General features: G+C 40.6%; 1 protein-coding gene across 3 annotated transcripts in view; it reads right to left on the reverse strand.

The window, feature by feature from the left end:
• mast1a (microtubule associated serine/threonine kinase 1a) overlaps window positions 1-24,445 on the reverse strand; it is a 78,764-nt gene that overhangs the window by 23,541 nt on the left and 30,778 nt on the right. For all 3 annotated transcript variants that reach the window (XM_026170686.1, XM_026170685.1, XM_026170687.1), the window contains 7 exons: window positions 12,745-12,833; window positions 12,027-12,102; window positions 11,434-11,506; window positions 6,391-6,551; window positions 4,159-4,234; window positions 1,088-1,297; window positions 897-998 (listed from right to left, as the gene is read on the reverse strand). In XM_026170686.1, coding sequence (XP_026026471.1) covers window positions 897-998; window positions 1,088-1,297; window positions 4,159-4,234; window positions 6,391-6,551; window positions 11,434-11,506; window positions 12,027-12,102; window positions 12,745-12,833 — 787 coding nt within the window. The remainder of the gene's footprint in view (window positions 1-896; window positions 999-1,087; window positions 1,298-4,158; window positions 4,235-6,390; window positions 6,552-11,433; window positions 11,507-12,026; window positions 12,103-12,744; window positions 12,834-24,445) is intronic.

A 24,445-nucleotide genomic window follows, 5' to 3' on the forward strand; every position in this document is an offset into this window, starting at 1 on the left:
TCTCATTACCAACTGGTGATAAATGTGTTATGTGTGCGCTGAAGTTATGACAGAATAAAAACAAATCAAGCAGAGTTGGTTAGAGCTTCAAATATGCAAGATTCAACACAGGAAATGCAGGGAATTTAAAGGCCCAAATTGCTTCTGAATTCTCTAAAATCTGAGACAGAGGTGTTTGCCATGTTTGATGAAATTGTATGCAGATTTTCTTTTTTAGGTGTAAAAAAAAAATCTTACTTCTGTAAAAATGTCAGGGTTAACGGGGAAAAAAAGCAGTAGCAATGGGATACCCCAGGGGATGGTCTGAGGTCAGTTGGTTTGAGGTCTGTTGCTATTTGGCAATAACTTACCACAGACATCTTCTCTGGCTTAGTAGCCAAAATGTTGGCCTCCTAATGCTGTGTAGAGACACCAGTGTTGCTGTAGTTTTATCTGTAAATTTGGACCTTTATCCTGTTCTTTTTTCACAGTTTTATTCCACCACAGTTTTATTGCTGCAAACACTACTTGTTTATACTTGTAAGTTGCAAAAGTGAAACACATAAAGAAGACATCCTGTCTTGTCTTTCTCTGTTAATAACATACTGGTAAAACAGATGCAACATAAAAGATTAAACAAAACTTGAACCTTTCCTGACTGGAGTGGCAGCATAGCTTCCTGCAGTGACACACTTATGTTTCATCTGTTCAGAATGAACGAACAGTCGACACTCTGCCCTACTTTTAGATTCTGTAGTACCAGTTCAGCATATTCGACCCTCCGTTTCCATGTGGGAGGACGGGAGTGTCTTCGAGCAGCTCAATGGGGTAGAAAATGCCTCCAGAAACAAAGAAAGTCTGGATTCTCGATGTGTTTGAAAGTTTAGCCACAATCAGATAAGCAGGGCGGAACTCACCAAGCACTCCAGCAGCCTGGCAGGACGAGATATGATGATGAAGAGCTTTTTGACAAGCTCGATGACGAAGGTGAGCTCCGAGCTCTCCGAGCGCTTGTAGACCTGATGAAGAAAGACAGAAATTTGGAGAGACAGGGTCAGTTAGCGAGGTTTGGAAGCACATCACATCAGATTCCTGCTACACAACTCACGTCGTGCAGCATCTTCTCCAGATTCTCCTGCAGTTCACAGAAGTAAACGCTGGTAATGACGCCCTCGCGTGATTTGGTCAGGCAGTCTCTGGCTAGCTCGGTTATCTGGTGGTGGATGAAGCTGAGAACCCCGTCAGCCAGTGGCAGAACACTCTCTGGGGAGTAGTTCTGGATGAAGTCTGCCAACCTCTCTTCCATCTGAGCTGTGGCCTGATTAGAGACACAACAGTGGTTAATAGTCAGTGAGTGTAAGATAATACGATCACCTGTCTTTATCTCAATATACGGTGCTCAGCCAGCTCCACACGTTCTATATAAATGTGCTACTTTAGACACGACACTCATTGTTTTCTGAACAAGCCTTTGTGGAAGGGCCTTGATGTTTTTTTGCACTTCACTGTTCATTCCCTGCAGAAAAAAAAAAGATTTTTTAGGATGTTTCTTTCTCAGGCTGCAGAAACTCAGCTCAGCTAAGGCACCTCAACGAAAGTGATGTGTGAAGTGATGTAACACAACGTGACGCGCCCTGTGTTCGGTCCTTGTTCATTTGGTTGCTATTGCACCTCTTTTGACTGTGTTATTCTTTTTAGTATTTCCATCATATTCATAAAACTCAAACCTCAGGAGGAGACCGACAACCACATTAGACTTTGCAAACTTGTGTGTATAAAGGCTTATCTTGATTTGTTGTCACTTTTTCAACCTTCATATTGAGTGCATTTTTGTGCTTCCAATCTGTATGTATTTCAGCTTGCTATAATTATGCCACAGTAAAGTGCTGCTTTAGAGAATTAATGTGCCTTTTCTGCCTATTTTATTTTCAGAAATTACCAGTACTCATGTATGGTGAAGCAAACAATTATCTGGAAGGATGCTACTATTATTTTCTAATAAGTAAAGACACTTAAGCTCATTTAATGGTCATTATAATTAATTCAGCTGTAGGGCTGGGCCATATCATACCGTTCACGGTAATACCGGTATAATGTTGGGCAACGATAAGAAAATGAAATATCGCGATAGAATATGAGTAAAACACGCATGCGCAGTGCCTTTGTTTTCATACGCAGATGGCGGAAAAATCATGGCGGCGACGGAGAATGAGAAGGGCGAAAGCGGATCGTTGAATGAAACGGATGAACCAGAATTGGTTTGTAAAAATGCTGCAACTTCAGTGGTGTGGAACTGGTTTAGCTTTCGTCCCTCAGACACACAACAAAGCACTATTTTTGGTAGAGCATGCTAGCGGGCTGTCGTTATTACCGTGTTTTTTGGAAAATACGGCATTTTTCTGAAAATCGACAGCGCCCCTTATAATCCCGTGTGCCTTATGTATGAATTCTGGTTGTGTTTACTGACCTCGAAACGATTTTATGTGGCACACGGCGCTCGAAAATCTGTCAAATGTTTTAGTACGACTTTGCTAAATTTTTAGATAACTTTAATGCACATAAAAAACAGCTGCTTGTTTAAGTGAAAATACATTGATGTTTGTTTGTTTTTTGCAAGTTGTGGAGTTGTAAAGTATTTTGTCTAGTGTCAATTATATCGTGAGTTATATCATTATCGCAAATTTTCAAATGTATATCGTGATAAATATTTTTGGTCATATCGCCCTGCTCTATTCAGCTGACAGGTTAACTCGCCCAAATATAAACAGATTTCTTGGGAAAGAGCAGGGAGAGATCTAGAGGTTTCATTAACTGGAACCTCTCCTCAGTGCTTGAGTTTTATACAGTTGTTGCAAGTCTTTTTCAAGTATGCAAATGATAACTACTCCTACAGTAACATTAAAAAAAATACAGCAATATTAAACCTGCATTCACCAACTTGGGATTTGTGAGTGGGACGACTCGTGCTGCTTCACAATGCATCACTGTGAATGAGCAGGATTATAATTTGTGTGTGTGTGTGTGTGTGTGTGTGTGTGTGTGTGTGTGTGTGTGTGTGTGTGTGTGTGTGTGTGTGTGTAGGCAGGTGTTTGAGGACACCTGCAATGTGAAAGATTTCCTTGCACACACTTCACTGTTCATCAAAATGGTTGGCTCCCTGAGACACCGAGTCATGTTTACACGTCTCAGAGTCATTAAAACACATCTAATTGACTTTTTAATTATGATCTGCTAAAGGACTTTAGACATGGATGACCTTTTAACAGCTTACCATGAACCATGTAATAAATTAAGAGTGGTGAGCATTGTTTAAAGTACCAAGCACACAGATACCTGCTTGTTGTAAGAGAAGTGTGCATTAGGAAATCTGTGGCAGCAGAAAACCCTGAAAGTGGAATCCAGTACTAACTGAAAATGAGTAGAAATGGGCACAGAGTGTGCACTACACTTTGAAATAATTACATGTTAAATTCTAGTTTTGAAATGGTTTAAAATAGGGTGTGTGTCATTCATTTTGAAGCATTTTTAAACACAGCCATGAACCTCAAACTGGTCCTGGTCAGTAGTCACTGGTCTGCTGGTTGGTGTAGCAGCAAGTAGTTTAATTGGTGTATATGCCATCAATGTTTTGGTCTCTGCAGTCCATCAGGAGTGCAAAAGAGAGATGGCAAGCTTCATCATGTCACCAAAGTGTGCTCAGGGAGAAAGCTTGCAGTGTCCATTCGTCTCCCTGCCTATAATTTCTATATATTCATACTCAAAATCTGTTTAAAGCAACATCAGGACCTTAACTCAGTTATTTGTTCCCTCTGGAAATAGAACTTAACATTTTACCTTTGAATTATTTTAACATCATCACAGTAAATAAGCGCAGCTTTTATCACTGTCTGAAATTCCAGGGAGCTGCTTTGCTGCTTTTTTTGTTTTACTTCTTGTTTTGTTTACATGTTCAGCCCCTCCAGCACTTTTAGATCATCGGCTGCTTACTTAAAACAACAGATTCTTGCAAATAGTGACTCACTTTGGATAAAAGAAATATAACAAATATTTTAAATGTAGCTGAGAGATGTCTGTTGCCAGTATGCATATTGTGTATGTGTGCGCTCGCGTGTGTGTGTGTATTTTGAGGTGTGCGTGGAGGTACAGTTTACACTTGCGTATTTGTTGTGCGAGCCTGACCTTGGGGAAGCGCTCCTTGTAGACATGGTTCATCATCACTATTTCATTGTCATAGCAGGATGGTGAGCGCCCCGGGCTGAAAACAGACAAACAGAGAGCAGGAGTGTAATATACAGCACCGACTGAGCAGAACAGAGTGAGAGGAGGCAGCCCAAAGAGAAGCAATTCTGTATTTTTCACCTGAACGGAGAAAATATTCACCGCACTCCCTCATGTCTGTCCTGTTGGTATATAACGCTAATAAACCGATCAGAAATTCAGTACGCCACGTTTCTATTATGGACGCAGTCCCTTCCTACATCTCCTCCATCCTGACCGTGGCAAAGATGTCACAAGCATGTAAACATGAAAGTTCAGCATATCCTTTCACAAGATGTAAGCTAAACCAACATATGGCAGCAAAAGTCTACTTTGTTGATTTTATTTCTCAGGAACTGAGCTGATCTACATATCTGTAAAGAAAAAGGAACTGATAAAAAGTCCTTTATGGGAAAACACATTATAATTTAACATATACACAATAAGGAAAGTCTGCGAGCTGATTTTATCTAGGCCAGGAACTGCTGAGGAGCTTAATATGAAAACTGAATACTGATGAGTAGTGATGTGTCGGATGTAGTTAGGACATGTTGCATCCAGAGGGGAGGCTATAATAGGTGTGGTTGCAGGGAGTGTACACCAGAGGCTTCAGCTATTAAAGAAGCTGCTGCACCCTGGAGATGCTCAACACACTGGAGGCTGGACTCGCTACTGATATAATAACAGTGGTGGAAAATACCCTAACCCTAAGTACAGAGACATCAGTGGTGTGCTACAGTTTGAGGCACTTGTACTTCTACTTCACTGCTTTTCAGAGGAAAATATAAAAACGTCCTCAACCATTTATCCTTAACTGTTAGTTTATTATTCTAAACTGTTTATTATAAATAGGGACCAGTTTAAACTGTTTATGTACGTTCTTAGCAAACTGCACATGACAGCTGACATCTTAGAGATAATTACTGTTTTTTTTTTTTTTTTTGCACTGGTGGAAACAGTAGACAGATTATTCACTTAAGTAGAAGTACAGCTAGTACTTGCATTCTGAAAGATTTAGGTAGAAATATTAATTTAATTTCTTTTAGGTCAAAGTGAAAACTAGTGCTACCCCTCAGCCTCCTATTAGACACACCTATGGTATCAGTTTGAAGCTCCTACGTTGCCTCTTTGTTGAGTTATCGCATTCACAAACGTAGGTGTCCACGTGGCTCGCCGCCCCGGCAGCTTAACGACAAAAAAAGTACAAAGTAACTCTTCGAGGGGTATTCCTATCCGCTAGTTTTGTGAAAAGCTAACTGATCAATATCTTTGTTTTTGTTTGTTGTGTGTCATGAAGCTGCTAATGGTACTTTTTTCTGTCACAGGTCCGTCTTTGCTCTCTTCCCTGCATCTCATCTCTGCGTCTTTTACGCCAGTCAGAAGCAATAAGCACTGATGCTGGATCCACCAACAGGATTGTCTTTCATGTTCCCTCTATTTAGGTTCAAATGGGTTTAATGTGTGAAAGGCAAAATATTCTCCTAAAATGTGTTAAAACTAGAGCCTAGAGTGGTAACAGTAAAGTAGATACTGTTACGAAAAGTAAAGAAACATGTCAGAAGAATAACTAGTCATGTAAAGTGCAGGTACTCAAGTAACATATTTGTACTTTGTTACTTTCCACCTCTGTCGACTGTGTCCTGCGTACTACTGCAAACCTATCGCTATACCATGATAAAGGGACATTTTACAGTGTTGCATTGGTGCCGGTACAGCAAGGACTTAAGTACTGTTTATCAAGGTAGACACATCTTCAAAACAGAGCATGCTGTGTTTGATGAAAAGGCCTAACAAACCTAATGTCCCCTCTTTGTAAATGCGAGCTGCACCAAATAAAGCACTGGCACATTCACAAAAGGCGACTCATCTGAATTAATGACTGAGAGCACTCCACACCTCTTAATAACAGAAAGAAGTTGGTCCTGCACAGTAACTGAATAAAAATCGCTTTTATCATCTTTAATGGCTGCTAAATGTCCTTTGATAACAGCTTGCCATGTTGAATTTTGGCTAGTTTTGTTATGTCTTACACAGAATACTCAAACATTTACAAATAAAGCTTTGATGTTGACATCTTTATTCTCCAGTGTCACACAGGAGGGATGGGATCCTTTACTTAAACAGTCTTTTGCCCATTACCTGTCACGCTCTCACCTGAGGCTTCGGGAGCGAGGACGGACGTGTGGCGAGCGGCGCCCGCCGTCGTCGTCTGTGATGCTCTCTGTGCTGCCAAAATGCTTGGACAGGAAGTGCAGCTCATCCATGGTTGGCTGGAAGGGCAGCTGGTGCAGACGCTCCTGGGATGAGCTGGATGACTGGAGAGACATGAAAAGGAGGCAAGGTTAAAAAGTGAACTGGCCGTCGTTTGATTTTTTTTAAGCCTCTGTAAGAGCTGCAAGATCAATAGTTTAAAAATAGACATCCAGTGATGAAAAAGAACATCAAAAACAAAGAGAAGAGAAGACAAGAGAAGAGAAGAGAGGAGAAGAGAAGAACAAGGTGTACTATAATGTGAGTGGGTGTAACAAAGAACTGAAATGAAGAAGAAACCAAGTTAAAAGAACAAGGAGAGAGGTGGCGAAACAAGAAAAATATCCAGAAGGAGTTGGTGTAGGAGTGCAAAACAGAGTAACGCAGACTGAAAAACAGAGCAAAAAGACTGCAGGGAATCAAAAAATCACCCCGAGTAAAAGTTGACTGCTGGTTAAGCATCTCATGCCTCTGGGCGATTAATGGCAGCGCTGCCTGGTTTTAAACAAAAGACTTTTCTACAGCACCGAAGGAAAAAAACAGCCTGGATCAATGGGAGCCTTAATGAACACATCTCCCAATGGGACATAATGGTTGGCTTTGGCCACACAATGATTTCTGCTATAAAAATCCATTAGAAACTCTTTTCAGGTCTTACTCTCGCGCAGGCTGAAGAAAAGTATAGAAATTGCAATGCTGAGAGTGCAACATGATCAATTAAGAAGTTCCCCAAAGACAGAGCAAGATTGAAGAATGAGGGGAAATGCCACTGAACGTGATGGATGTCATGAATAAATAAAAGTTTATATGATTTGGTTTTGCTACTTCATTTGGAGCATTTCTCCAACTTGTCAGTCTTTCTTCACTTCTGCTTACTTACTACTAAAGAAAAACAAATATGATAAATATCTCCAACATTTAGTTTTGTTATTATGGTGGCACAGCTGAACCACTGGTCATTCAACCTTAATGCTTCTGACCTTTAATGGCTTTGAGGCTAAACAGAAAGCGAAATTAGTCTCTGCATGTTTTTCCTGAAATATATTTTGAAGAATATGCAGATTCATTTCAGGTGCATCGGGCTTATAAATGGAGTGAGAAAGATTTGCCGCTGAGAATAGCCTGAGGAGGAAATTTTTGAAGATCATAAAAAATGCTTGGCTTTAACAGCTTTATAGGAGAATATAAAGTCAGTCCCAGAATGGAATATTTACTGGAAGCATTGCCTCTATATAAAATGATTCTTTTTCACTGCATTTACTAAAAATCTCAAAAAAGTGAATAGCAGCAGATCCTTCCAAAGAGTTGAAAAGTGTGGCTTAAAGATTCAGAATCATGATAAAATGTGTTATAAAGTCACTACTGATTTAGGGCACGAACATAATAAATTACAAAATAGTCTCAGCAACATATAGGTTGTATGCTTAGAACCAAATGCACACAGCACTTATAATGGTACAAAAATACCAGGTTGTATGAGCGGAATGCATTTACCATTGGATTGTGTATTGACACTGCTGCACTTATAAGCTATGAAACTTTTAATTATAAATGAGAATGTCTCACCATTTGAACAAAAAAATTGGAATTATTTTCTTTAATCCATCCATCCATCCATCCATCCATCCATCCATCCATCCATCCATCCATCCATCCATCCATCCATCTTCTAAAGCTCATCTGGGTTGCGGGGGCAGCAGTCTAAGCAAAGATGCCCAAGCCCCCTCTTAATGATCACCTCCGTCAGCTCTTCTGGAGAAAAACAAGGGTGGTTTTCTCCAGAACTCCAGCTGGAGAGATGTAAACTCTTTAGTTTGTCCCGCATGTGCATCAGGGTCTTCCTCCCTGGAGGACCTGCCCGAAACACCTCACCTCGGAGGTGATTAAGAGCTAGATGTCCAAACAAATTCAACTGACTCCTTTCAATGTACTCCTATCTCTAACAAAGAACCAAGACAGAAATGTAAAGTATAATCCGACATATGGCAAAACATAGTTTCTTCCCACTACAAAGGTTTTCAGGGAAATATTCAACATGTTATTTTTAAAAGACCAAAGTGCTTTTTCAGCTCATGACTGCACTATCAACTATAAACAAGTTAAAGGTAGAAATAAAAATATAAAAAAATAATAATAAATCTGAGCATTGGGAGTAATATGACAAGCCTGTACCTGCCCTGGTGTAAAATTGCTGTTTTGCTGTGTGAGGCAGGATCTAAGCAGAAATGAGGAATCTATTGTTTGTGTCATCTGTAAGGCTTAAACCGTTACATATCCACTGTCTGTATACACTTCCAACTGTTTCTGTAGCTTTTCTCTAAAATATTATGTCATTTCTACCTATAGGTATACACACACATACACCTTGTACTCTGATCTGCTCTGTTCAGTATACAGCGGCCCTGCTGTATCTAATCAAGCAAGTAATGGAGAACAAGGAGAGCACTGAAAACTGATTGATGGGACGGAAGGCAGGGTAGGAGGAGTGATGGAGGTGGAGAAGATTATGGAGACACAGAGCAACCACCTTCAATCTCAGTAAAAACAGATCAATGGGTTATCTACAGTGTGTGCGTGTCTCTGCACGTGCAGCTGTGAGGAGAAGCCGGGAGGCAGTCAATGAAAGAAATGATGTGCGAAAGACAGAAGAGAGGCTGAGGGAACGATCGCGTTCAGGACGGCACAGAAATGTACAGGGAGTGGATTATGAGTCAACGCATCCACCTGAGCATCAAACACATTAAAGTCCATTTCTCAAATGGAGTCTTTACCAAATGGGCCTTGGCAGTGTTCAATTCTCCGGGTAGTCTCTTATGCCGCAAACATCTTGCACTCAAGAAGAAAGCGAACATTGTTTTTGGCTCTCTGTTTGCTTCAAATCGAGTTTCATTTCCACCTACACTCTCTTTTATTTGTCTCTGTTGTCCCTCTTTATCATCTCTCTCTGTCTCTGTGAAGAAATGATGGATGAAGAAATACATACTGGAACAGGCATGAATACAGACTGGTTACATTTCAATTATCTCTGCTCCACTTTTTCCAGAGAGGCCAAGTCATCAGTTTCAGATAAATCAGGTCGAACATATCTTAGCAACTGATTACTTATTTTTAGTTCTGATTTACACATGATGCATGTTCTTGCCACTGAAAAGCTTCTTAACAGTCATCTGGGACTGACAAGAGGAATTACAAAGTCAAAGACTGCGGAGTTGTGCTTGTTTGTGTATGCATGGCATTTAGCCGCGACTGTGGCCTGTAATTGTTTCAAACAGAACAAACGTAGCACATGCAACTTTAGAATATGAATTCAGCAGCGCCAGAGCTGATTTTGTGCATGTAAATATATGCAAATGAATTATTTGAGTGAAATCCATATTCATGCACAGGCTATAAAATGCACCTCATCTATTTAGCAATGGAAGAAAAATCGAAAGTAAAGTTCTGGTGCAGTTTCATGACTTAGGCAGCAAATTAGCCAAAGGAAAAAAAACAAAACAAAATACACATTTCACATTTTCTTGTTGTCATTTTTCATGATTCTCTGCTAAAACTATAAATGAACGTACGTAGTATCTGGTCATACTTCTCTGTTTTGCACTTTCGAAAGGGAGCGCGGGGGGAATGTCTACTAAAAAATACGATGATCACAGAGGCTCAACAATTTACTTCAGAAGGTTTATATGAAGCTCATTGCACCTACACTGTGCAGCATAGTTTGATAGACATGTTTTGTCTGACAAGGACACATTTAGTCAGCAGCAGTGGCTGTGCAGTTAATGATACACAACAGATGGAGGAAAGTTGTCGCCAAGGAAGCCACATCTGTTGTATGGTCAATTATGCTAGTAACCTCTCATACACCTGCTTTCATTTATTCTCCTTCTTTAATATTTGTATAGGAATAAGTGTCCTTAAGCATTCAAGTACTTAAATACTCAAGGACTAACCAACTACTCAGCAACTAATGGTCCACTCGCTGTATCATCTGAGCTCCAGCTGCCACATATGGTGGTGGAAGCCTTTGTTGATAATGAAGGACAAATAAACTGCTCTTACATAGTGATTTTCAACCTTTGCACAGCACATTTCTTTACAATTTGCCTCTCATTCACTCATTTAGACACACATTTACAGAAATGGTGGCTGAGATGGCAATGCAAGACACCTGCCCAGCATCATTAACAGGAGCGACCTCTCGATCGATTTGTCTATATATAGTATGGATCATCTGTCCAGGCTGAATGCCCATGTGCTCAGTGATTGTAAATATCTTCATGCAGGCAATAATCAAGTAGAAATATGTCAATCAAATGATGACTAGACATTTATCGCCCTCTGATAGCTAATAGTGGTGATTCTGACTTGAGCCCTCAAGGCCTGTAGGTTATTTTCCACCAAAGAAAACACCCTCTGATTTAGTGGTGCCGGAATGAACAACCTTGGGCTCGACGGATGAGACGCATGGAAGATTTTTGAAATGCAATAAGTCTCCTTATCTTTACCCACAGCCAGAGTAAGATATGAAAAGCTGCGGCAAGTAGGAACAATTTCATTTCCACCTTACGGAAAGTGTAAATTAGCGAGTCAGCCTTCTAGCAACAAAAGCTTTACAACAATGAGTCAGTAACACTGATGTTTTTGAAGATCAAATCTGACAAATCGGATTAAGCATAAATGAAATGGGACAAATGCTATATCCTTTTTTTGTTCCATTAATCTGTATTTGCCTTTCAGGTAGCAAGGAATGTAGCAACGCACCAACAAGGTCAGGAAAAACAGACGGGATGTAAAGAATAAACAATGAAAATATGATGAAATCAGCCTTGCATATGTTTTACGGCAAAGGAAATGCATTAAATACATTAACCAGACAAAGAAATTCCAGCAATGATCACATTAAACTGCAGGAATGATAATCAAAGAGTTCGATCTTCTGCTGAAACCTACCGTTGAGCTGGGTGTGTTGGTGCCATATCCTGAGGAAGGCAAAGAAGCCAAAGACCATCTGCGACCATCGGCCCTGAGAAAAGAAATGAAAAACAAAAGTGAAAAACAGGAAAGCATATGTTAGACACAAAGGGAACCAAAAACTGTTTTTCTCTACAACTTTTAACAGCCAAAATTCAAAATGTCAGTTTCTATTTTTGTTCCTCCAAACAGGACAATTGGCTGTTATACCGGAGCAATTCTGCCACCTTCACTGCCTTTCAATCTATCCAATTACACTTTCACTCCTTTCATCCCTCTCTTCCCTGAGGCCTCCTCCAGCTGTCCCGGAGTCTGACACTTCCCCTGAGTGAGTGATGAGGGGGGACTCGTTTGGGCAAAGTCCAGGCACTTCGCCTGATTCATGTCGGCCTGTTGTCACGCCTCAGTCACACAGACCCAGGACAAAGCTGCAGCTCCATTTTACACGTGTGTGTGCGACTGAGTGGGTGTGTTCCCTGAAGGATTTCACTGTGTGTTTGTGTGCGTGTGTCTCAGAATAATCCTAACAGCAGTCAAGCTCCAATATTTTGCACAAAAGAAGTGATGCCAACCTTCGAGAAGAGGCAAAGGAGAAGTGGGCAGGTCCGCTTGGTGAGAAGTTGCGCGGGCTGTCCAACGGACTGCTTCCTAATAAGATACATATGGAGAAAAAACAGTTTAAAAAAAAAAAAAACAGACGCTCTGGGTTACCGGGCAGGGTAATAAACTAAAATACATTCTGTTTGTGGCTGTTTTACATTAAAAGTCAGTTGGTTTTGTTCACTTCCTAGAATATTCAGAATAACTGTGTCAAAAGCTTTAGGAAATGTGCATCTCATTTCTAATCCCTCTGCTTATAAACATATGGGTCCATGTTTGCATGAGCGGGTTCTTGGATGTTTTTCTGCTCCTGCATGCAGATGCAATGAGACAGCCATGGGGATATTTTACAGCTTTCTACTGATCAACCTGACAGGATACACAGCCAATGCAAGCAAGCTGCAGACTGCATGCAAATGCAGAAAGAGTCAACAGAAAAAATATAATGACAATCCTTTGGCTGGTGTAAAAACAGTGAATGTAAATTTTGTTTTATTTTCAAACTTTGCACCTCATATAATTTTTCTTTTTTTCTTTTTATTTCAAATTTTCAACAATTTATTTTGGCTTTCATAGCAGATAATTGAGATGCTAAGAAACAAGCGGTGGGACAGACTGATATGATGTTCAGGAAAGGCAGCTGGAATCAAACTGGGAATGTGGTAAAACATATACATCGGGCATACTGACCTATGTGTCCGGGCAGTGGTGAGTGCGGTCGTGGCAGGGTGGGGGAGGTACTGGTCAGGATGAGGCTTTTCCGGTTACTGGTTCTGCAACTACAAACGTAAACAAGAACAAAGAACACCTCAGTATTTGTCTTCATTAGATCAATTAACAGCTGACAGCCCAAACGACTCAGGGAGCCCCAGGTTAATGAATACACTCGCCGAGCTTGGCCGTGCGCTTACATGACAGCCCAAATAACTCTATAGCCTGCAGTTAAATATTTGTGTGCACAAGTGTGCATGCTGTTTATCTTGAGTACACTATGTCATTCTGTGTGTGCACGTGCCAGAACATAATAGAGGATTTTATTGACATCTGCAGGTCCACAGGGGAGTGCGACAAAGCAAGACAGATTTTAATTTCCTCAAGGTCCAGCTGCATGATGGCTGCCGCTGTGAAATATAAAGGCTAGATTGATGGAGGGCAGGAACGAAGACAGGGAGGAAAAGAAGGAACAGGGAGGGCAGGTATAGACCATAATGAAGGAACGAAGTTATTGAACCATAAAGACTACACATGCTGCCGCCACTAGAGGTGCCGCTGTGCAGTTTGATGGAGAGTGCACAAGGGTCATTGTTTTATGTAACAGCTCATAAAGAGGGAAGAGGAATTTTCAGGTGCTCTTTTCCTGTAAGGATTGCTCGCAGGGCTTTAATGTCTCTGTGTGTGAGTCACATTAGTGCCCGTCAGAGCAGATTTTAGAAAGCAGCACCGAATCTGACAATCAACACAAGTTTGCTTCTTATTGCATCAGCTAGCATGCTGCTCTACATCTGTGCAGAAAGTAAAAAACAATCACAGCATTTATACCCAGGAGTAAAGAAAAAAAAACCCAAACATGGTCACACAACACACAAACCCTGTAATCTATAATCTACATCCCAGTCTTAGAGTTCCTCCCTACCTCCCTCATCTCTATCCTCTTTTTAAATGCAAATCTTCAGCGCTTGTTTCTAGCAGTCTGAGAAGTCTAACTGGCAGGATTTCATTGGTGGCAGTGCGCCTCTGTGGGTGCCAGCTGAGGGAGAGCTTGTACTCAGTGTTGCAGAACAGAAGACAAGCACATTGAAATATTTAAGGGGAATGCATTAGCTTTGGACAGAGGGCTAGAAGTGGCTTAACACCATACTTTGCTTCAACTCTCTTAAAACGAGAACAGAGGAAGGGGGAAGGGTAGCAGAGGAAGGAATAAAAAAAAAGGCACAGAAGACTCGAGTGCACATTTCCTTGAACCTGTTTGAAACTCACTTTCATTTCCCTTCCTCTTTTTTCCTAGAGGCATGAAAAATCCACATTCTCACTGCTGCTCTTTCTCAAAACGCTGAATCGCTGGAGCGTACACCACTCAAGCTTCACTTCAGAACACGTTCTCAGCTTTTGATTCATGATTCATCGTATCTACAGGAGAAACACTCTATCAGTGACTCGTTAAATGGGAGTGATTCACTTTCAGGTCTAGTACCTAATGTTGCAAACCACATAATACTGGGAAGGAGCATTAATTCTACCTGCCTCCTTTTTGCGACTTTCCTCCTATTCTCTATTATCCCCAGTCACAACAAATGGTGTCACCATATTCTGATATCTCCATTCATGCCCAGATCCATATTGCTTTCTCCTTCTCCCAAATTAACTCTCTAAATGATGAATAATTGAAATGTGTGACGTCAGGAAAAGTCATTCTCTCCCCTAACTCCCCTTTAAGGCAATACAAGGTTGACTAAACTATTAAAAGCAGAATGAAAACCCTACAAAGGCAAAGCCATCTAATCTTCCTGTGGAGTTGAGAGCCTCTTTGCATTACAACATTATCTTAAATGAAATGCTTCAAAAGGGTATCTTGCCCTAAGCATTTGTACTGTAGCAAAGGTTAAATAGGAGCTCTGCTCTTTATTCTATACTCCAACTGCCAGTCACACCAGTAAAGGTCACCGTAAGAGCCCTGCTACTTCAATTCTGTTAAAACTAAGTGGAGCACATATGACAGACACAGTGGGGGAAAGGGGGGGCGGGTCGTAAAACCATCCTACCGTGGTGGTTGTATATTCCACTGTTTTTTTTTTTTGAGATCTCTTTCAGTGTACCTTTCTAACATTTACCAAGAAGTCCTGTTTTTAACAAAACCAGCATGAACACACATTTACAAAAGCTTTTACAAAACTGAAACCATCGACCTAGCTCAGTGCCTTGCAACCTACTGCAACCTGGTTTGTTTGGGTTACTGTTGTTAGACAGACTTACATACAGAGGCCAAATCAGTCACACATCAAAAGAAAGCCTCATAAAGTGCTTTAGTGCTCCTCGGCATAAAGAACCGCATTCTAGCATCAAACTTGATGCAGCATAATTAGGAATTTGAGTACATAACAGTAAAGACTATACAAAAAATGAAATAACACAAATTAAATAGCATTGCAATATTGTATATTACATTGCATTGTTCTAATATATATATAACATTGCATAATATATTTTCCTTTTTTGTTTACAGTTCATAAAAATATTGTTTGTTTTGTATAATTATGTGTGCACACACGATTTCCAGCTTTCCTGTGCTTGTATTTTAAGTTTAAACAACATATGAATGAAAATACTGGCAGTCACCAGCGCTGCCGCACAGCCTCCTGCTAGATGAATCTATGGCATAAATGTGAAAATTGGAAAGGGGAAATCTTTGATTTATTTTGTTCACAAGATTTTCAGAAAACTTGACCTCTAACCTCGACCCTGAGGTCGAGGTCACAATATATTGATCATCAACAGCTGTATAGCAGCATTTGTAAATTTTTCCTCAGCTTACGTGTTTATGTTCTCTTAACAAAACGCCTGTTTCTGTTTGTTGGATGTCTACTATATTGTCTCTCTGGCCACTTTATCAGTTTTAGCAGCGACTCTGATAATTAGGGGTGCGACGATACACAAAATTCACGGTTTGGTTCGGTTCGATACTTTGGTCTCACGGTTCGATATTTTTTCGATACAAAAAAATGTTCATGCTTTTTTAATTTGTTAAATTTGCCATGTTGCAACGAGCTTAGCTTCTGTCTTGCTAGCTTGCGCTGCGCTCAGTGGATCTGCGCTCGACAGTGCAGCCTAGGCGGAGTAGTCGAACGCAGATCCACTGAGCTCTCAACACAGACAGCATCGTCAGAAGAAAAGTTGATAAAATAAATTAAAAAAATTTGTATTGTTCGATACATATGCATACCGAACCGAAAGCACCGTATTGAACAGTTCAATATCGATACGAGTATCGTTGCACCCCTACTGATAATTTGTTGTGATCCAGACTCAAGAAAGTGCTGGAAACATTCCTCGGACATTTCGGGCCATAGTGACACGATACTACTCAGATGCTGCAGATGTGTTGGCCTTAAATTTTTGATGTATTGTTTAAACACTGTTCATTATACCACCAGAGCAACCTGAGCCGTTGATTCCAGCTAGGATGGTTTTACCGCAGATTCTGACCGTTTCATCTAAATGTTGCAGCACAAATTGCAACTCATCAGATCAAGCAACACTTTTCTAATCTTCTATTGTCCAATTTTGTTGCGCATGTGTAATAGCGGTTTCAGAGTCCCATTATTAGAGGTGGGTGTGGTCTCCTGCTGCTGCGGCCCACTTACTTTACTGCATGTTTTGTGTTCAGAGATGCACTTCTGCATGCCTTAGCTGTAACAACTGGTTATTTGAGTAAGAGCTGTCTTTTTATCAGCTCAAAGCATTTCGGCAATTCTCCTTTAACCTCTGGCATCAACAAAGCCATGTGATTGGCTGATTATTTATCTGCCCTAATGTGTGTTTGAACAGGTATATCTGTGGTTCCTTTTTTACTAAAACTACAATTTTAAGAGGAAATGGGAATGTGATGAGGTAAGACATGAAACAGTATTAAAACTGAAACAGTCAAAACACAGAAAAAAAATCAGTCCTCGTGGATAATTAGCCGATGAACCAAAAACATTACAGTTTGCTCATTGCTGTATCTGGCGCACATTTCTGTCTCTTATTGTCTATATGTGTTAGAATGAATATGTTTGTATCTTGGACTGTTACTTTGATAAAACTTCATGTGGTTCACTTGATATTTTAAAGTCAAATTATAAATTCACCAATCAATTCCTATTAGCTGCAGCCCCAGTTATTATGTGTGACATCGTGGGGAGTGAATCGGTACAAAAAGGCTCACGGATGGAAGATTAGCCTCAAGTACAAGATGGCAAATTATAGGACAAATGTAGCTATAGTTAGCTATAGCTACATGTAGCTATAGTTGCTCTGTTTTATGGGTATGCACACTCTATAAAAACTGTGTATTTACACCATTGTCCCTTCTCTAAGTGAGTACCAATAAGATCATTTAAGAAAGCTCATTAACTGTAAAATCCAATCATGTTCACCCTATATCCCTTCCTGATAATTAGTAGCAGTCAGTGAGGAATATAGGCGCTATAGGCGGCTGTTGGGGCTTCTGACTAACACGCCGTGGATACACTTCACTGGGAAAGCAAAGGAGATAAGAGAACTGGGAAAGCTGGTGTGTGTGGTAATGTGACTTTAAGTCACTCCGTCACGGTTATAGCCGTGCAGCCTGAGCTCATCTTCTTTCAGTCTGGTTAAGAAGATGTTAGTATGTGTGTGTGTTTGTGTGTCTCTGTGTGTATGTGTGGGAGAAACGTAGACGCAGTTAATATGCTGTACACTGCCGTCTTTGGATCATAAATCTGCCTCTAGTTTAGTAGTCAAATACAAACAGTTTACAGTTTGTCAGTTTACAGCCAAACAGTCCTGCAATACATCATCTGCCAGCTTCTCTGTTTTCAGGCTGACGGTGATATTTGGGCTCATTCAGTCATCCGTCTCATGGATGCATGAATTTTAAACATAAGAGGCTGAAGCGTCACTAAAAACAAGACTCTTTCCTTTTAAAATATTCAAACCACTTCAGATCAGATTAGGCCAATCAAGAGAAAATTCTCTCCATACAGAAGAAAGACGAAGAGAAACTGGGGGGGGGGATGTACAATGTTACCATAGCAACAGATTTAGAGTTACACTCATGAGAAGCAAACGGCGTCATCTACAACTGTTTGGTTTTAACCAGAGCGCGCAGCAAGAAAAGAGACAGCTTGTATTAAATTAAATAATTAAGGTGAGTACGAGACTGAATCAGCTCTAACCTACAAAAAAATGTGGAAAAAGATTTCACCCGGCAGTGAACCTCAGTACTGAGAACCAGAGTCTGCTCACACAACAGAGCCAATGAGCGTTTGTGTGTTTTTCTCGTGAATGCCAGTTTTTTAATCCATCATAATCCATTGTGTAATCCATCATGCAGACTCAATCTGTGTGTGACAGAGGGCTAGTGGCGAGGCGGGAGGTTAGTGTCAATCAGGCGGCGTGTAATTCACTGGGGTCAGCGGTGCATGCTGCCATTGTGTGGGCCTCTGTGGACGGCGACCAGAGCTGACGAGAAAGCTGCGAGTGTGACGCTACTTTTAATATGGGAGGTAGAAGTAAAGTGTGTCTGCGTGACATTGTCATCTCTGTCAAAGCATAGCACATACATGTTTTTGTTGTTTTTTTGCTTCTAGGTATAGTCTAAAGAAACATCTCGAGCATGAAGAAGAGGTGGACATACTTGTTAAATGTTAAGGCTTTTCTTAACTGCTCAACAAATTAAGGCTGGGGAGCTGGCATGTATCCCAGCTATCATATGGGTATCATAGGAAGGGTACACCATCTCAGAGCATTCACTTTCTAAATAAGAGATGTTCTTGATTCCACTGGCCAGCAGGGGGTGACTCCTCTGCTTGCAAAAATAAGTTTGACTATGTAGAAGAAACGATCGAAGTGATCGCAATTCTTACTTCGTTTATAACATCGGTGCCAACTTTTACTACTGACTTTATGGTCTTGATCACAAGTGTGAAGTCTTTGTTAATACAAAGTTCCATTGGTTTTGTAAATGATGGTTTCCTTTAGAGTAAAACAGAAGTTAAAAAGAGTAAGAAATAGGGTGTGGTTCCCTCTGGAGTGAGAAGTTACAGAAGCTACAATGTGAGCGTGCTGTACTCTTTGATTACAGTCAGAGCCACTGCTAGCTAGCCACATCATCAAAACATGGGAAGCAAGCCAAGCTCAAGAATTCATAACGTGTAGTGTCACTGTGCTACTTCCATCTTTTATATACAGGCAATCATCTTGTAATATTAGCTGATTTTCCTACAAAATCTGCTGTTAATATTAATCAGTGACAAAGAGCAATTTTAACATGAGATTAATGCTGAGTGCAGATTAAACAGTCAACAAACGGAGCCCTGAGGTGCAATTTATATGCAATACGCTGGAGACATAGCACACGCCATCCAGGTTTGTAGCAGAAACTATCAAACATCCTCAGCAATGACAAGCTTCTGCTTCATTCACGTCCCCGTCAACTACTTCTAACTAACAAGAACATGGTAATAAGCCACTTAAGGGAAACTTAACTCAACAATGTGATTATACAGAAGTTAAATACCACATACCACAAATATACATGTAGACAGCCAACAACCCCTGCCTGTGTCCCAATCTCCCAGTGATGAAACCCAGTGCTGTAAGTGGTTATGATGCTCTGGTCAGCTCACTGCGAGGGGGTCAAAGGTTAAATCTGTGGTAATGACTCGTGCAGAAGCTTTGACGAGCAATTATCCCCCTACAGGCATCTGGCTGGCATAGGGCCATTAGTATCTTACACACAAACACACCATGGAGAAAAACACAGGGTCAGTCCCCATAACACCGACCAAAAATTCAATAAACTGAAAATAAAAATGATGCAAACAATAACACATGGATGTGGGGGATTAAATCTGGGATATTTAACGCAATGCTGGGGCTGATATAGTCTCTCTCTGGAAGGATAAACAACCTGTTTTTAAATCAGCACAGATGTGACGTATATTGTAAGCTTCACCCCGAAGGCAAATTTGGGTTAATTAAAATCCAGATCTTCATATGTGATAATGTAGTATGCCTTAAAGTAAGAACTGGGAGCTGAGAACATAACGGTATTGGAACAACCGTGAAAACCACGAAACCTCAGGAAACACAGGAAGTGATGCAAATGTGGCTGTGAAGAAGCGATTCTTAAGAAAGGGAAATGAGGAGAAAAGCCTCAGGTATCCCAAATTAAACACAACAGTGACTGTCTATAGCACACTGGAGCCTCTGTCATGGTTTAGGGATGTGATGTTGGGGATCTTGTCAGAATTGATGGGATTCAAAAAGAGCTTTGAATGTATTTCGAAAATCTAGAAGAATTATTCCTGAAAACTAAAGAAATTACAAGAAAGTTTGCCTAAGAGGTTCAGCCTCTGAGGTTATCAAACACTGACTTTCAAGCTCATTAAAATGGTACAAACTCTGTTTTGGGGTTATTTTGTACATTTCAATAAAACGCTCCAACTTTGTCCCATTTTGCTAGCAACACATTAACAACTGAAGGGTGACTCATGACTTTTCGACAAACTGTACTAGTTTGAGATATGAAAACACTTAGGTTATGAAACACTTAGGTTTCTTTTCTCATTGATATCATAAAAGATTTCAGCTGTCTGACCACATTATAGTCAGACAGCTGAGCACACTAATTACAACAAATGGTCACTGATACAAACCCAGCAGCTCCGTATTAAATACAATCAATTAAAGGACAGCAGATTCTGAATGAACAGCCTAACAGTGCATGATGAGGGGTTTACCTGTCATAGGCTAACATGTGCATGCAAATAGAAAATCAGTCATGGTCCACCGGCGTACACACAACACCCACACGCACGCACACACACACATGGAATGGAAACACACACGTTTTTACCTACGTCCATTTCACCATCCATCAGATGGGTGTGAGCGAGCGCCTGTGCATGCTTAATGTGCTTTACCTTGCTGATTATTAACTCTCTCTCTCTCTCTCTCTCTGTGTGTGCGTGTGTGTGTGTGTTGTCTATCAGTCAGTGGTGTCATCTTCTGCCCTAAGTGCTGACTCACAGGGCACACAGGACACAAGACCTTTTCGATGGGTACACCATCGATCCATCCAGTCTCACTTCCTGTCAGGTGACATTCTCTGTCTCTTGCCAGGACCTCTTAAAATAGAGTGCATATTTACAACTGTGGGAAAAGGGCTGTACCTTATAAAATGCTGCCCCTTTAAGAGGCTGGTCCTTGTTAGTGCATCCTCTGTTCTTACAGGCACATTGTGAAACGGTCACTGAGACCTGGATCGATCCCAAACTTGGGAAAGTGTCCAAATCAAGCCATGTGGGCAGATTTTTTGAGCATTGGACATCTAGATGGAGACTGAGAGAATGAATGAGTGATTCTGACAGGCAGCAGATGAAATAAAACAGGTGATGCAAAAAAAAAAAAAAAAGACAAAAGCAGAAAAGATAAATGATGATGAAGAAAACAGGAGAGCAACAACAGGACTGTCTGGATGTCAGGAGTTGCTGCAGGGGTTAGTCACATGGCCTTCTTGTTGCTATGCCATGTAGCACAGAGAGACATAAATAGAGGCTTTTGGTGTTATTCCTCATGAGAGACTAACCGAGGGGAAAGCGTGACAAAGCCGGACAAAAAAGTAACACCCATAGCTTCACCATTGTACAAGGCAGAAAAGAAAAGGCTATTTAAAAAATGACAAATAGAAGAAGAGGATTGAATAAAAGAGGTCACAGGAAAAATTTCAGCATGTCAAAAAACTATTTTGGAAATTTATGAAAAAGGGACAATGCTCACTTGTTACTAGGAGTTGCTGCCAATTCATTACTTAATACATTGCTGTGTTTTTTTTAAACCTAGCTGTTTATGCAGCTGTTGATGGTATAAGAAAGTTGGCTAACAGACAGTGAGGCTGACTGTTTAATTTGGTGACCGGTCTGCTGAAAACTTGTCATTCAGACTGACTTACTGGTTGAACTTGTGACTGACCATGTGGGTAGCCGATAGAGGAGACTGACAGAGTGCATTAACAATGAATAACGAAGGGATCGTGAACTCTACAAAAGCTTATGACTCAATTTTTAGCATTTTGTAAATGATTGCAAGTAGTTCCCATGAATGTCTGGCCACAGATTGAGCGTACAGCACCTTTAACATTTGCATGACCACTTTCAATTGGAAGGCGATTGCACAGACTGACTGCAATTACTCTGAGATCAGTTGGTGAAGGTTTGAAAATAACTGAAGTCTAATTGATAAATGCAGGCAGATTGTAAACATGCTGCAATCAATCTGAGTGAGTCTGTGCTGACAAGTGCAACTTCCCTGCGACATGTCTCTTTGCAAAAAGAGACTTAACTCTGGTGTATGGTCGTATACTATATAAAACCATGCCTTTCACCTGTGCTTTTTTTTGTTAGATCACTGTCCTGCAGCAACTATGTCACTATTTTGGTTTGAAATGTAAAAGGATCTTGTTGGACTTGTTGGATGTGAAATTCTGTTTAATGTTTCTATGTACAGTATGTAGACAGCAGAGGTCTTTTGATTTTTACCAATTTTTCACTGTTATACATTGTATTATTACAAACAGATTTGACCCTGATCCCACTGATTTCCCTACTGTTTGCAGCAATAAAGGTGATACAAAAAAGGTCACAGAGGAGATCGTATCACAACATGGTTAGAAGCAGCCAAGTACTCTACAGATGGGTTATTCAACCTGGTATGCATGTAAACCTGGTATCTAGGTTGCATTTTTTTTTTTAAAGTTAAACATCTTTTGGGAAATCTGTTCAGATTTTAGATTAATAGCTCAGCTGCAATATCTACAGATCCCCTGATCTCAATCCCAACCCAAATCAGCTGATCTCCACCCCACCTCTTCATCTTTATGTGTCTGACTTAATCAGTGTCATTTCTGTTAACATGGATGCCCTCTCTGCGCTGGGGTCTTGCTGCTGCTCTGCCTTTGGCTTTCCATGGAACGATGGAGAGTTGCCAGCAGAGAGCTACACGCCAAAAATAAGTTACTGTGGATGGAACTAATTTCCTTTTAGCTGTAGTTGTTCTGGACTGCTTTAATTCATTGTTAGGTGTTAATTGAAAGATGCCTATAAGTCTTGTTTTGTTGTGTACTGAGTATACACAAAGATCAGTAATTAGCTTAGCTTAGCATAAAGAACATAAATTAAGGTTGGTTGAGGAATGACGGTATATTAAGCTGTACCGAAATCTTCACCGGTTCTTGGAACAAAACCTGGACGCCTCACCAAGTTCACACGTGTTTGTTTGCTAAAAAGTATCAAAGTGTCTGTTTAATCAAATCAACATGGACACGTCACACCAATCACAGCTAATAAAAGACTAATTTAAAGGCTGCAGCGCACACTGCTAATTGATTGTGGTTACAACCTTGTGAACCTTCGTGAAAGGTTCTTTCCTATCAAGAGAAAACTCAAGTTGGATTAGATTTCTTAACTTAATTTTTATAACTACTTAAAAAAGACAGCTCACATTATCACAGAAGCAGCAGCACAGCACAGCTTTCTGTGTATTATGAAAAAAGTATGATGACACAACATGGCATTCAAAGATTCACTGGTCTCAAAGCAGTGCCTCAGTCAGGGCCGAGCTCATAAATATGACAAATAAATAAATAAAGTACTGGGTACAATAAAAATCCAGACATCTATTTCAGTCACATCATTCCCTCTATAGATGAAGGTGTTGTCAGATGTCCTGTTAAGGTGTGGAAGTGTATCCTCAGGCAGAGTGATGCAGCAGGAAGTTGCGGTAGTGCGAAGAGCTATCTGGCTCTTTCTGCATGTGTCTATCAGGCCTTTCATTTGCTGGTTTCCTGTTTGTCTGCATTACTCTCTCCACATTGCGTTGATAGCTGTGTCAGCTGTCTGCAGAGACTGCATGTGGAGACCCGAGAAGTGCTCTGAATCACTGCAACAACGGCATTTCACTTTGTTCCCTTCGTGACCTCATTCACAGCAAATGATCCGTAGCCACCACCTCATAAAGAATAAAACCCTTCCATGAGTGAGCAGCACTCGTTTGCGTTAGTAGGGAGTCTCATGTCTAGCACACATTAGAAATCACGTGATTATGGGTAATGCATGTGAGTTCACAAGAAAGCAAAGGCACAACATCTCTTGGAGATAGCAGTGGGGAGATTAACTCAGTGTTCCAAGACAGAAAAATGACTCAACTATAAATGAAACCATTTTGACATTTTCTTATCAGATATGTGACAACGCTGTTACCACAAGATGATTTAGTGCTAGGAAGTATAGATGTGCCTTTACAAAAACAAAGCTGTTCTCAGTTTGCATTTCTTTCTACAGTCGCGAAGTTTGAACCACTGTCAAAATTACTGTGCATATAGAGATCATCAAGTGCTCTGTTCTCTGTCTGTAGTTAAGTGTGCATCACAGTGTACCAAGAAATACTGTGGCCATCAGCATGAATACAAGGCAGAATGGACCTCTGGCCTCAAAAAGGCATTTTCACCCCGAGAACTGCAGGTCACTGGATATTATCTCCTTTTTTGGACCCTTTCTGCAAACTCTAGAGATGCTTCTGTGGGAAAGTCCCAGTAGATCAGCAGTTTCTGAAATACTCAGACCAGATCATCTGACAACAACAATCATACAATGTT

Source organism: Astatotilapia calliptera, chromosome 6 (assembly GCF_900246225.1).
Source record: "Astatotilapia calliptera chromosome 6, fAstCal1.2, whole genome shotgun sequence".
Lineage (NCBI taxonomy): Eukaryota > Metazoa > Chordata > Actinopteri > Cichliformes > Cichlidae > Astatotilapia > Astatotilapia calliptera.